Raw genomic sequence first — 15,133 nt, forward strand, 5'->3', positions numbered from 1 at the left:
TGTACTCCAGTACGTTAAATTAAATTATGATTGAAGAATTTCAGTGCAAAATCTCATCTTAACTTTTGGGGAACTACAACAAGGCCCTGCAGTCTGGTGAGCCATTATCTATCTCCACTGCATTGGGGCTGTCCCTTGATGCACACACACAAGCGCTACACTCTCACAAACACACAGACACACACATGCTCTACACTCTGTGACGCACATATTCTTGTACTCAAGGTAAATCAGGAACAGAAGTTTAGGCAAATCTGTGTTAACGTCCCGGTCGTTCAAAAAAATATGTCTCATATACAGTATTTAAATGTTGGCCAAAATGTGCAAGAGGGCTTGTGTGGGCTATTGTTGGTGGGACATTGACTCCAATACTGTTAAAATATGTAGCTTTTGCAACTGCTATGAAACCTATAAGCATATGTAGAGTTGCCACTTTATTAGGTACACTAACTATAACTAATGAAGTCTCTCAGTCCTGCAACAATCCTTAATGAGCGTCAAAATGTTCAGTATTTCTTGTTTAGAGGTGCTGGTTTAACTTCTTACAATTACATAACTTGTTGCTGATCTGGTCTTCTGTATATAATTGTCTTGGTAGGCCATTAAAGTCTGGATGTGGGTTCCCATGTCAGCTCTTACACGGAAATATATGTGAAGTTATATGCTGTCGGCGGTTTTACTTCCTTTTTACTATGATCATCCACATACATTTATCACAGTGATGCACTTTCTCGACAAGTGACCTGTGTAATAACTAAAGTGGATGGATAGATATATTTTATGGATCCCGAGGGAACTTTAGGTAGGAAAAGCCATATTGTCAAAAGTGGGATTCAAACTCAAGCCTCAACCAAGGAACATCCTTGAGAGATACAAGCCAGCCATGCGATTTAATTAAGCAAGCTATCATTCATTGACGTCAGAAGCACTTACACAATCCATACAGGCTTGGCTAACTTTTACAGCGAAGCTAACAACTAAAGATTCCTGCAATTAATTTGACTTATCTCTAGAGCAACTGACAGTCATTTAAGTATTTCTCATGTTAGCCAAATGAAATTTGAATCAAACCAGCCATTATCTTATGCTTCCGCTTTCTCAGATTACAACACTCACTGCCGAGTCTATAGGCAGTGTCGCAACTCTGTTAATAAAAAGTGCTGTACTCTATAAAGTCCTTATATTTTTCATTATGAATTATTATATTGCCGTTAGTCTATGCAGTCAGATGACACCAGACAGTTGTCTCCACTGATGTTGACTTTACAGCTAAGTTGGGATGATACAAAAAATTTGATATACATAATGCTTTAGGCCCATATGACTGCTGCTTTTCCAGTTACCTGAAGACATATTTTTATTTACATTGCCTGAGTGGAGACAGGTGATGTATGGAATGAGGGAGCCAATGTTTAGGAGCCACATTGTATGCTACCACCTATTGAACACCATTTCTATTGGGTTGAAAAAAGTTTAGTCCCACTGACAGTTTGAAGCCCAACACTATTTAATTGACAATGATGTAAGACTGGAACAATCAAATGTATTTACCTTTCAGGTGTTTTTATTAGTTTTATACAACAGTGTTGGTTCAGTACAAGATTATTAATCGCAGGATATATTTTACACCTACTGAGGTGTACATTTTGACATGTTACATAAGGGAAAGGTGTCCAAAGGTACAGAAACAGATTTTTTTTATTCTTAGTAATATGTCAGACATGTGCAATTGATTGGTTATCCATTAATGTTGTGGGGGTTAAACTCCTTGTCATTGTATAATCTGAGTTAATTAATAATTTGAGACTCATTGTTCTTCTCATGGCAGATTCTGCTCTTGTTTCAATTTGACATGGTTTCAGCTGGCTGAAAATTAGTGAAGTTCCTGGTGGCATATGGCTGGCAATTTGTGTATAACGTCAAAGTTTTAATATAAGTCATATAAACAGTCATGCCCTTCAACATGGCAGATGCAGACTACTTTTTGACTTGCATTGCATGTGAAGTCTAAAGTCGTTTCTTGCTCTTCCACGGATGGAATGATGTCTTGCTCGACTTCAGGGCCCTGCCATCATCCATATGGTTTACCTTAATCCCTTTTTGAAGTGGAAGAATGATGGGAGAGGAATTGTAAACGAACGACCCACTGTTCCCTAGATAGAAACACAGTGGATCCCTCCATCAATACCCTGCCTCTGTTTATCCTGGTGCACGGGGTAACAATCCCAGGTTTTTAATAAAATGTGTTTAAACTGTTCCTCAGTTGACCATTGCGTCATAATTCCAGTTCCTGTGAGGGAAAAATATTCCATACTGGCTTGTGTTATGTAGTGCACAGCCCTTGAGAGTTTTGTGAACAATTCACACTAAGAAGTGTCTGTCTAACATTGATGCAGGGAGTTTGGAATATTTGATATTTGTATTTTTTAAGCATTGACATTATTTAAATTGCAATAATCACCTGCATGATGTTGCTAAACTGGAGTTAAAAAGACACATTTTCAACACAAAGCATCTCTGTGTCAAAAGTCATATCTTGAAAGTGTGTTTTTTGTGTGTGACCACTTTGTAAGACAAGATGTTCATATTGTTTTTCTCTCCTCTTTTCCTGCTTACAGACGTTTTGTCCCTGAGTCATGGCGGACAGGAGAGCGGAGAAGTCATGTGAAGAAGCCAGCAGATCGTTAGTCAGGCGGGAGTACGAGGCGGCAGTCACCCACAGCACGGACGCCCTGGTGGTCCTTGTACCTCAAGCCACATCCTCGGGTGCCCCTGCTCCGTCGAGCCCCTCATCCCTTGCCACCAGCGGGACCCTCCGGAGCCGCGCCCTGCTCTATCGAATTGCTGCCTTCTTGCAGCTGGTGAGGGCAGATTTGATAGTGGGCATGAATGAACTGTGTAGTTTAAAACTGAGGCTCTATTGTAATATTAGCTGCTTGTTATGATGCGTTTGATGCTGTGTATCTTAGGTACAACAGGATTTTTCTGGATAGACTTCTGCTGAGTTGTAAAGGAACTTGTAACAGTTACCTCAGAAAACTGCCAACTCAGCCCAATTTTATACAAGTGACAATGATCAAGAACAAAAAGAAAATTTCATCAGACCACTCACATTTTTCCTTCCCAATACCTAATACTTAATGTTAATGTGGTTATTGTGAATTTAAATGAAACCATCAAGATGCGATCGAAGTGTAGACTTTCAGCTTTAATTCAAGGAAAACATAATAGCCTGCCCAGTTCTGAACAAGACTCAGTTGACAGATGAAACCAAGATAAACTTGAGCCAGAATGATTGGAACAGAAATGTATTAAGAGGGCAAGGAATGCCTTAAGTGTCAAAGCACACAGCGTCATCTGTCAAACACAGTGGAGACGATGTTATGGCATGGGCTTGTATGGCTGCCAATGGAACTGGGTCAGTGGTGTTAATTGATGATGCGACTGCTGAAAGAAGTATAGCAGTGATGGAGTCTGAAGTGTATAGAGAGCTACACTGTCTGCTCACATTCAACCAAACACTGCGAAACTGATCTGCCGGTACCTCACAGTACAGATGGATAATGGACCCAAAATACTGCAAAAGCAAACTAAGAACTTCTCAAGGCAAAACAATAAATATTCTTCTCAGGGCCAAGTCAATCACTTGATGCCCAATTGAGCATTTTTTTTTACAGTTATCAATGACTGAAGACAAAAGTGTAGCAGAAAGACACAAACAAGCAGCAATTGAAGTGGTAAAGGAAACCATCTTAAGGGGGGAAACGGCATGTGATAACACATCTAACACAGCTGTCAATTGTTTTTCCATTTCTATTTCACCAGGCAGTCACAGTTAGGACGGTGTGCAGAATACATGTAGGGTTGATCTTGAGGTGGGAGGGGTGGAGGGGTGAAAAATGATATAGTTTTAAGTGGGACTCGACGCTGTCACATAACCATCGTCAAATGTAGGACAGTTTTCTCAGATCTCTAAATTACTGCATTATACTGAAATGACGTTGGCTGATCATTGTCATTTAAATCTATCATGTACATATAATCAGTGGGGTAGATATAAGAACAATAACCTTTTGTCCCTTCCATTGTATTGTTATGTTATCTTCCCATACCTCAAAAATTATACTGGTAATTTAGGCCTTGAGATTATGGAAAAGTACTTAGGTCTTGTAATGATAGTGTGGATCATAGCTATTTCTGGAACATATGTGAAGCTGTGACCCTCAAACATCAAGTATTCATATTTGATATGGCTGCCACTTATTTTTTTTCTCCTTCTGCCAACAGAAAAACTATGATGAAGCAGATGAAGACTGCAAACATGGTAAGTAGCAGTTTGAATGGGAACAATCTACTGTGACTGTATAGTTTTCTTTTTTTGTATTTAATGGTAAATGAATTGTAGAAAAGAGAGGCAGTAAGTTTCAACGTGCTCTGACATCTGTGTAGTAGAAGAATGTGGGCTCATTTACCCAGCAGAATTCATGCAGTCTGGTATTGGATCACTGTCATTGCCTCATGTCAGAGTTGAAAGACAGAGGCTAAGTGAACAAATGCTTTGTTCAGTAATGAATCGTTTTGGGTAAAATTATGATTTTTCCCAAGTGACATAATGACCAGATTTGCGGTAAGCCTGATGTAATGGACTGTACTCTGCTTAGTGGAATGAGGTCTGCAACAATATTTTGACTTTAAGCATGAATAAAACATTTTTTTCACTATTCCATGACACGTTTTTAAGCTGCATCAAATATTTTTTCAGTTTTTACCCTTGAGCACAAACTTGGAAGCACCACATGCTAACTGAGCTGGATAAATTCTCTTCTTACCTATTTCCTCTGTGTTCTAGTCCTGGTAGAAGAGATTGCCAGGGGAGATGGATCACTACAAGTCAGCCTGCGCTCCATGCTGGTGGACGGCAGCCTGCAGGAGGTGGCCAGCATCCTCTCCAAAGCCTTGTATGGAGAGCCAATGGTATGATTAATCAACTGTGTTTGCGATCTATACATTATGGGTTATGGCACAGCGGGTATCAGGTTCTAAGTTTAATATTTAAGGTGATCCAACAATATCAAGTAGACCTACAGTGTGCAGAATTGTCCATGGGCAACACACTGATCCGTAAATGTCTCCTATCTGCACGATGTGAATAAGTGTGAATGGCTGAATGTCAACTGCCCTGTAAAGTGCTTTGAGTGGTCATTAAGGCTAGAAGAGTGCTATATAAATGCAGTCGGTTTACTATTTAACAAAGCCACTCACGGAAAACACACAGCCTATCAAAAACAAATTAAGATCAACCGTTTTCACATTTATCCAAATAGTTTATATACAGCAACGGATGAAGATGAGGGTGACACCAACCAAAATGTCTCAAGACGTAGCGCTATGTGTTCATTTCTGGATGTAATAACACACACGTTATAAATTCTTCCTTTTCCCACTTTTTCTTCTCTCTGACATTTGCCTCCCTTTGCTTATCCCAACCAATTCTTCATACATCAACATACTTTTTTGCCAAGGTCCCTCCCTCAGCTCCACATTCGGAACCACTTCCTGCCCACTGTAACACACACTAACACGCACACACACTTCTACAGATTCAGAGCTTGGCCCCAAGGTCATGCAACATTTTATGCAAGCGAGGACAATCCTGTTTACTAGGCAGGTCTCTCTCTGCCTCTCTCTCTCTGTCTCTTTTAGAGAAAAACAATATCTATACACAGCTAAAGCTTTTCACGTCTCACTTTCAAAGGTTTCCTTTTCTTTGTTTATCCTGAACTCCTCCTCATCCTCTCGATTTTACTATTATTCTTCAGTGGACTTCAAAGATTCTAGTTTCTTTATGTTTTCACTCTATACAAAATCGTATGGCAAACCATTGACGTTTCTCTGCAAAATGAGACACTTGAGAATAAGAATGGAAACACAAGATGAGACTTCATCATGGCCCGTTGTTGTGTCCTGTGCAGTGCCTTTCAATCGTGTTGTTATTTGATACACAGCTATTAGAATATACTCAGCTGCCAACTATTTTACTTAAATTGAATTCATTCATTGAGGGGCCCTTTGTTGTGGTCAGGTGACAGAAATCAGAACTCTCTGTACTATGATTTATAAAGCACTTTCTAGCGAAGCTCTGCTGAGATCTGTGCTGTAAGAAGGAAGGTTGGAAATGGATTAACATTTGGCTTTATAGGAGTCTTCTTGTCCTTTTATAAAATATCCAAATGTATAAAAATCCAGAATAGGATACCCAGTCAGCTGTGACTAAAAAGTTTTATGGACATTTCTGCACTCTTTGAGTATTTTATTAGCGTGTGATCCAGCTCTGCCCTTGAGAAGGTCACAGGATAAATCGGTAATTCAATTTTTTATGGCCTTTGGTGAGGAAAATCCTTGATCTTTGTAGGGAATGAAATGAAGGCTAGTTTGATCATAAAACCTACAATAAAAAGGGTGTTAATAATCACCACTGAGACCTTGTTAATTGACCTAATTCATTTGCAGGCAGGAAGTCCACCCACAGAAGTTACTAATTTAAAGAACAATATACACGATTAAAAGAACGGTACAAAATCCGCTACACACACTCTTCTCAGTCGACATCGTTCACTTTCGTTTGGCATTACTACATTTAATTGTATACTGTTTAACAATTTAAGGTATCAATATTATAATATAATTTTCAAAGCATAAACAGTTGTCCTACAACTAATTGCAGAATTCTTTTGTAATGAAGATCTCTTTTGTTTTTCTTCCTCTCATAGAATGGCATTGTTGCAAAAGACCTGACCAGGTTAAAAATGCTCCTTTCAGAAATAGAGGTAAGTGTGTGGTCTTGATGCTCTACATTTGACTGTTGTTTCCTGTTCTACTTTGTTCCTGCCTTTAGGTGGGGGCTCTGATAGCCTAATGGTTGCAGATGCAAGGCATAAAACTGACTAATGGCCTGATCCAACACTAACTTTTTTTTTTTTTTTTTACTTTCCTGCCTTGCTTATAGGTGTTGTAGATGTATTACTCATTTGCATGTAATAACTTCAGTGTTCCACCTGTTTGTGTGTGACTTAGTTAGTAGTTGACAAAACAAAAATCATAATATTTCTGCGCCCGCCCCACCTCTGTCTCTAACAGGCTATAAATAGGGAGATGGCTCCAGAATACACAGAAGACCAGGAGGAAGGTGAGCAAATCTGTAGCACCAGTGGATATCGATACTTCCCTCAACTTGTAAAAACAGGAATGACTTTGCTTGTACCATGAAAAATGTATTTAAGTACAGTAGATCATATTTATGGTAAGTTGGCAGCCAGAGAACATTCAAAGCAGATCAACAGCTGACTGAAACCTCTCGTACTGTTTTCATTGGCTTTGAGTCAGTGTTGTATTGACCACTTGCCTGTTTGTATCGACAGAGGTCCAAGATGGCTGGCAGTACCGGCCTCCTCCCCGAGGAGTCACCAGCAGTGAGGAGTACACCCTCTGTAAAAGGTAAACCAAACTGCATAGAGGTGCAAGTAACAAATTAATTTTCTCATCCCGACTATTGCAGTAGAAAATTCACAAGAGATTGTGTGACAGAACGTATCTGACTGTAGAGGGATTAATAAGGCTGTGAGGAATTGATATTCTATGTGTTACTGTGAAAGCAGACTGTAAATGGGGGGTAGTAATAATGCCATAAATCTAAACTTCATCTCCTTCCACACTGAAGGAATCATTCTCTAAGTTCTAGAATACACAGATATTTATGTAGATGAGTTACAACACATTGTTGAACCTTAGACGTTGTCAAATCTTCTGATTCTTTGGGTGTCTTTGGATTTCAGTCACCCTCACACCAGCAGCGCAGTATTGTATCAAACAATGGCAGAATGCTTCTAATTATTACTTAATGAATGATGCAAAACAGCTTGTTGAAATCTGCTCTGATTGTTTTAAGTTGAAAAATGGATTACTCAAGTACTTGTCTTTTGCTCTAGGTACATGGAGCAGGGTCTGTGTCGGTATGGGGCCCAGTGTACGTCGGCCCACTCGCAGGAGGAGCTGATGGAGTGGCAGAAACGCTATGCGTCACGCCTCATCCGCCTCAAACAGCAGCAGGAGAGCACGCACTTCACCGAAAACTACATGGAGACCCTGATAGAGAAGTGGATGAACTCCCTCTCCCCAGAGAAAGTGGTGAGCAGTTTTGTGGTACATGTACTGTAAAATACCACAAACTGCGTGTGAAGACATGGATGAATTTACTCTTAGGGCCAATCAAACACAAAGGAAAAAATAGTACAGAGTTGTGCTTTTATTTTAGGTTTCTTCTGACAATCCAGTGAGTAGCTTTTATGACGCTATAAATATAACTTACACTAACATGTGTTCCTGTTGTAGCCCATTTTGTACATAACTCTAAATAGAAAAAAAGCACTCGACATTATCCCAAAGTAGCCAGAGCAGTTTCAAAGTATCAAATCTCTGATAGTTTCTTTAGTGCAACATTGAGGAAGACATATGTATACGTTTTTGTTAACAAAGCCGTATACACAGAGCTGTAAAGCTGTGTCTGACTCTTGAAAAGTGAGTGGAATATGTGAGTTTTGCAGTTACTTACATTGTATTTTATGCATCAGTAAAGTTACTACTCATAACCAATTTTTGATGGACATCTTGTGTTTTTTTCCCCTACAGTTAAGTGACTATTTAGATGGAGTGAATGTAGAAACCAGCTCCTGCCTCTCTGTTACTGTCACAACCAAAAGATCCTCCCATGCCTGGACATTCTCCTTGTATTGCAAGGTAGGTTAAAGTGTTTAATTAAACTAACTAGGTGTCAGTTTGACACAAATGAGGAGAAGGTATGTTCACTACAAACCTGCTTGTGTTTGTTTGATCATAAAACTGAACTTATTTTAAAAATGTCAGTCTACTTATCATTTCACTCTATTTGTCTTCTACAAGCCGGCAAGAAAGCTCCACCGCATCGCCCTGCTCTATGATGCCCACCGACCACATTTCTTCATCACAGGCTTGTCAACTGGGGAGCGGCTTCAAGCACTCCCCCAAGGCTGCCAGGAGTGGACTCCAGCAGAGCAGACAGCATGTAAGCTATGTGTATATATTTATATTTTGTGATCAGGAATTATTATTTGATCTCTCCCTTAGATTTCAGAATATTACCCGATCTTTTCTCCACAGCTTGAATTTAGACCTTTCGAAACTGACTGAGAAACCTAAATGGAGACAATCTATCTTGAGATTTCAGACATAATACATTGTTCTCCAGAGAGGGATACTGTATGTAATAATGTTGTTGTTCCTGGCACTGCTCCCAAAAAAAACAAAAGCAAGCACAGCTCAGACTTCTTATTGTGTAGGCGAGCTAACATGTGTTGGCCAGTTGACAAAGAACACATCTCATGTGCTTACATGGTTTGTGCAGTTTTGGGACTGGATGACATGAATAGGGTTTCCAAGTCTCTTACTTTAGTTCAGTTCAGAATAACTACAGATCCAAGACTGTATAGACTACATATATATATTTATAATTTAACAAATGCATTTAATTCTTGATTACAGAATATTGCAATCTATACATGATGACTTTTCCCACATTGTGTTTTAGTTGATGTATTGGGCCTATTTTTTATTTGAATGTTGTTGCAGTTGCAGACAGGGAATAATTTGCAAACTGTGTTGTTCCCAAGGTCCATTTGCATGTGTATGTTACTTATATTTGTCCCGTGTTTTGTCTGATGTGGATTAAATGTTTAAACTCATCTTTGCTGTTCTGACAGTGGCAGAAGACAACGGGCTGGACAACTGTTACTACAAGGTAGCAGTGAGCTTCAGCACAGAGATCTTTGGTACCTTCAGGCAGACGGTTGTTTTTGACTTTGGCTCAGAACCTGTGCTGATGAAGCGGATCATGGTGGATGCTGCCTCTATTGAAGGTATGTTAAAGCAAGGAGCTCGTGTTTCATACATTTTGTCAATATATAAAAATCCAGGCATCCGTTATTCTTAGTCTCTAACCTAGTATTTGTACCACTTTTAGCCTTTAATCGTTTTAAAATATTTTTGTCTAAAGTGTAGATGAAAATGGATCGAACAAGAAGGTACATTAATTACTAATTTTACTTGCCCCCTCGCTCTTTGTTCTACAGACCTAGATTATTTGATGGCAGCCAGGCAGCAGCTTTTGATGACGGCAAAGCGCTGGGACCCCTCCTGTAAGACCATTGTAGAATTCACCCCTAATGATTCAATGGCTGACTTGGAGCGCAGCCTCCTTGTCCGCTATCAGATCCCTCTGTCGGCCGACCAGCTCTTCACCCAGTCGGTCCTGGACAAGACTCTGACCAAAGACAACTACCAGGCCCGGCTGCATGACCTGCTGTACATCGAGGAGATTGCGCAGTATAAGGAAGTTAGCAAGTGAGTACACAAGTTTTCATGTCCCTCAAGCTTTTCTGTCAAGAAAACATTTTAACTGGCTCTTATGCTGTTTTTTAGGTTTATAGATAATGATTATTTGAAATCTGACTACTCAGAATAAATAATCATTGTTATAATGCATGTTCCAAGATGGAGCTTGTCTGAGGCTGTAAATATCACCACAAGGTGTCAGACTTGTCCTTCATTGGGAATTTGCTACGTGAGAGAGTGTAGCTCACACACAGTGCTACGGCCATTTGTGTCCAAGCTGAATCCTCAGAGGTAGGTGAGGAGAATAAGGTTAGATTTTTCCCCCTTGATTTAAAATTCCATACATCCTGCTTTAGAAATTACAGTGGATGCTTTATCTTTTGCTCTTCATTAGATCGTGTCTTGTGAGAGACGGTGTCATTTGAATTGGAAAATAAGTAGATAAAGGATCTCTTTGTGTTCCTACTTGCATGAGGAAATGTTCTTTTAATCCTCTGCACTTCCAATGTGCATATGAATGATCTCTCTCATGCGTTAAACCATTCATGGAAGCTTACTCCATACACGTAAATGCAACCTATAGTTTAACCTTTAACTCAGGACTATTTCTATTAGATTAACACTCTGAATAATCTCAGGACTACATTTGTTTCTTGATTGTTGAAAGAAACTAGTAACACTCCATTTGACGGTCTTGATGGTTAAAAGGCACCAGCTGTTCTAAATGTTGACATCCCGAGTCCAGAGAGAAAGCTGATGCAAAACCCTAACCAATCGAGTGTCCCTTTGGTTGTGCATCACCAATGGTTTGCAATGGTAACTTGTCTGCATATGTCAATCATCCGTCAGAGTTCATTGACAATATTGCTTCCTATTTCATCATATTGAATTCAGCGGAGATCAGAGGGGCAATCTTAAAATGTCTGGGGGAAAGTGAAAGGACATTTTATCAAAAGAGCTAAAAATCTGCACCAAATATGTGCATGAATGAAGCTTTGCCCAATTTTTATCTGAAGGTCTGTGTGTCTGCTTCACTAATACTGCTTTATTTAAGTGACCTTACATTTAAGAAAAAATTGTGATGATTTTTTAAGATGATGGTAAAAAGGAAGGAATCCCCTTTGCATCACTCACCAACATTTCCTGGGATATTGGTACTAGTTTATCGATAACAATATCGTAATTGCTACACCGCCATGTTGAATCCGTTTTATGATTTTCTTGTGTGTCATGGTTTGGTACCCTGTCTTTGATGCATAGAAACAGAACTTCAGGTTGTGAAATGGACCAGTTCGCTGATTGGTGAGCCTCAGACAAGGGTAAAGTCCCTGTGCACCAGACAGTTACAGAGGATAGCCAGCTCCATTACGTCGAAGGCTTGTAGTCCCAAGGGGTAAAACAAAACGCTCTGGGAATAGTTTAGTTCCAGCTGCAATTGTTAATTTGAACAGGTTATAGCTCCATCTGCACATTGATCTTATCCAATTTTCTATTGATAGAGAAGCATTTTAGCATTTTTGTGGTCTTGTCTTCTGTCAGTGTGTTATCATTTTGAGCTGTGTTTTGGATGGATACCCTTTTTGTGGGGCTGCAAAACAAATCTACCTACGGGCACAAATAAATAACCGAACCTTACTCTTTTTTACAGGATCTTGTATTATAACACAGGTCTGCTAAAACATAACCAAATGTTCGTTATCATCCTCACAGGTTTAACATCAAAGTGAACCTCCAGCTGGTTAACAGCTTTATGCTGACCGGCATTTCGGTTGGAGCCAAGTACGCCGTAAACGGACAGCTCTTTGCACGCTTCAAACTCACTGAAACACTTTCCGAGGTAACTCCATCTGCACCTACATTCCACACTTATCACATTTATTTATGCCTTTTATGTATTAAATACTATATCTGCCTCTTAGTTCTCTGCTAGCCAGCTTTCTTGAATATCATTGTCCCCCTTATCTTAGGACACACTGGCTGGTCGGCTAGTGATGACCAAGGTGAACTCGGTCCTCGTGCTCCCCTTGGGCCTTCATGGGGTCAGCTGCAAGCCGCCTCCAGGGGTCAAAGAGCGAGTTTACGAGGCTGTGATTGAGGAGAAGACCAAGGACTACATCTTCCTACGGATCTGCAAAGACTGCGTTGAGGAGTTGGGGCTACAATCCGACCGAGAACTACAGGTATTGGCTGCACTTGTGTCTTTGTCCTGCTGTCCGGACCGGATATGAAATAACAGAGTGTAGAATGCTGCTGAACGATGTTGTAATACAAGCAAATTTTGTTAGCATCCAGCTCATGATTCCTTTTGCTCAGATGTTGTGGTCTTGGAACCCCTTGATTAGCATTTTAATGAAAAAGTTACAGGACAGAAGAAGTCAATCTTTCCAAGAAAACGTGTGTGTGCACTGACTACACTGTTTGTCTCAGGTTCTCTGGTTTCATAGAAATCTCCCATTATTAAATAAGACTACCTTCAGCAGCCTCGGTTTTATATATCTCTCGCCCCCTCAGCTATCGGAAGAGGAAACAAGGCTCTGTGCTATCAAAACAACCCTCATTCTATCACTGTGGGAGCATAATCTTCTTATTCTTGTGCATACAATACTTCTGCATGCTTATGTGCTCCAACTAATTTCCCTATCTCGTCTGTGGGTTCTCGCAATGTTTCACACATCTTTGATATTTCCTGTCTTTCTCTCTTGGAAAATCAGAAGTTCCTGCTCTTATGTTTGTTGTTTACTTCACTCTTTTGCATCGGTCTTTTCCCTGCTTGCCTCCTGATGGTCTCCCTCTTGCTTTGTATTATATTTAGTTTTTTCTGTCATTGCTTACTTAACAATACCACTGTTAGACATCTGTCTTTGTTCCCCACAGAAGTGGAATCAAACTCTGTGTCTAAATATACGAACAGACTTCGAACAGACTTCGTTGTAAGCGCTTGGGTGTTTCTTCTGTGTCAGGTGGAGCTCCAGTTCCAGCTGAACAGACTGCCGCTCTGTGAGATGCACTATGCCCTCGATCGCATCAAAGATAACACCATCCTTTTCCCTGACATTGGCCTTGTCCCCACCATCCCCTGGAGTCCAAACAGGTGCGTATTCCACACACACACACTCGTGCTCAAATCTTTCAGACTAGCCATGAAATTAGTTTTACATTTGAGGCAGCCAACAGAAGTAAATATAGAAGTGATAATAAATAAATAATAAAATTAAGTCAAGGAAAATATCCTTTTACTCTCTGCACATGGCAAAATCTTTCATGTTACTGTAAGATATTTAGTGAAGGCTACACGTTTTATTCATATCATTTTGAGATCAAGGAGAGATGTGTGTACGGAGCATCTACACACTTCTGTGTCTGATAAATACTGCTGATCCTCATTTATACAGAATATCATTTAATACCTGCACATCACACTAACTTACCCTCACAGAGGGGACACCACATCAATTTCAGAGTTACCTGAATATCCCTCACCCTGCTGACTTGGCGGTGAGTCGGAAACGCCGGCAGCTCCTTGCAGCTTTAGATATCTCGCTGAAGTTAGACAGGTGAGGGGAGCGGAGTAGTAATCTTTATTGACTAGAGCCAAAGTCAAATATAATCCCCTCAGATTTTTCAGAATGGTGCTTTATCTCTTGCTCCAGGATATGATTGATGTAGACTTTTGTTTTAATTGGATAAGTGAGGAAGTTTTATCAAATGTAGACCAAGGAGTGAATTCAGCCGAGATTTTAAAGTTGGCATTTGCCCAAAGTGGTGATGTCATTAGACTACCCAAGATAGAAGAACTTCTTATATGAACTCACACCTTCGCACCAAAAGTACTAAGTTCTTCAAAGTAAACTTTCTGGGTCAAAGCATTGCATCTTGGTTTAGATTTTTTTTTTAAGAGCGAAATAAATTTCGTATAAACAGCAGTTCATAACTATGCCATCCTCTCCGGTCTACATCTTACACCTCAGAAGGCTGAGTACTGATTTTATGTTGGTGCTCAAAGTCTGTGGATTTGAAAGTAGGATCGGTTCTCAAAATATAGACGTATAACAGATATAGATTATTAATGTTAACTGTCCATTTTATGCTTTAATTTAAAGTCTTACTATTTTTCAGAATGGTGCTTTATCTCTTGCTCCAGGATATGATTGATGTAGACTTTTGTTTTAATTGGATAAGTGAGGAAGTTTTATCAAATGTAGACCAAGGAGTGAATTCAGCCGAGATTTTAAAGTTGGCATTTGCCCAAAGTGGTGATGTCATTAGACTACCCAAGATAGAAGAACTTCTTATATGAACTCACACCTTCGCACCGAAAGTACTAAGTTCTTCAAAGTAAACTTTCTGGGTCAAAGCATTGCATCTTGGTTTAGATTTTTTTTTTAAGATGTAATAAATGAGCTGGTGGGCCTCTTACTCCAGGCATTGAGAATTAAGATGTCCTAATTAGTCATGTCAGAGTGATGATGGAAACTATACAAAGTGCGACTACCACGGAAGCTCAACACAATACATTGATCGTGAGACAGACCATCTTTATTTGTTAGAGGGCGTCATCATTCCTTACCATGCCCCTTGATCTTATCAATAATCTCTCTTATAAACACACACGCGTATGTATGATACCCACACACACATCGACACAGAAAGACACGCGCATACACACGCATACACACTCACTTTCGAACACTGCAGTATCTCTCTGCCCCCC

The 15,133-nt window shown here is 39.9% G+C and overlaps 1 protein-coding gene across 3 annotated transcripts in view; it reads left to right on the forward strand.

Annotated features, from left to right (window-relative positions):
- helz (helicase with zinc finger) overlaps window positions 1-15,133 on the forward strand; it is a 49,313-nt gene that overhangs the window by 6,099 nt on the left and 28,081 nt on the right. For all 3 annotated transcript variants that reach the window (XM_062386952.1, XM_062386954.1, XM_062386953.1), the window contains 14 exons: window positions 2,619-2,861; window positions 4,288-4,324; window positions 4,850-4,974; window positions 6,771-6,827; window positions 7,138-7,186; window positions 7,419-7,494; window positions 7,986-8,184; window positions 8,686-8,793; window positions 8,956-9,097; window positions 9,792-9,947; window positions 10,161-10,431; window positions 12,133-12,259; window positions 12,390-12,602; window positions 13,383-13,513. In XM_062386952.1, the coding sequence (XP_062242936.1) occupies window positions 2,637-2,861; window positions 4,288-4,324; window positions 4,850-4,974; window positions 6,771-6,827; window positions 7,138-7,186; window positions 7,419-7,494; window positions 7,986-8,184; window positions 8,686-8,793; window positions 8,956-9,097; window positions 9,792-9,947; window positions 10,161-10,431; window positions 12,133-12,259; window positions 12,390-12,602; window positions 13,383-13,513 (1,916 nt within the window). In that variant the 5' untranslated portion in view covers window positions 2,619-2,636. The remainder of the gene's footprint in view (window positions 1-2,618; window positions 2,862-4,287; window positions 4,325-4,849; window positions 4,975-6,770; window positions 6,828-7,137; window positions 7,187-7,418; window positions 7,495-7,985; window positions 8,185-8,685; window positions 8,794-8,955; window positions 9,098-9,791; window positions 9,948-10,160; window positions 10,432-12,132; window positions 12,260-12,389; window positions 12,603-13,382; window positions 13,514-15,133) is intronic.

The sequence above is a fragment of the Platichthys flesus genome, chromosome 5 (assembly GCF_949316205.1).
Source record: "Platichthys flesus chromosome 5, fPlaFle2.1, whole genome shotgun sequence".
Lineage (NCBI taxonomy): Eukaryota > Metazoa > Chordata > Actinopteri > Pleuronectiformes > Pleuronectidae > Platichthys > Platichthys flesus.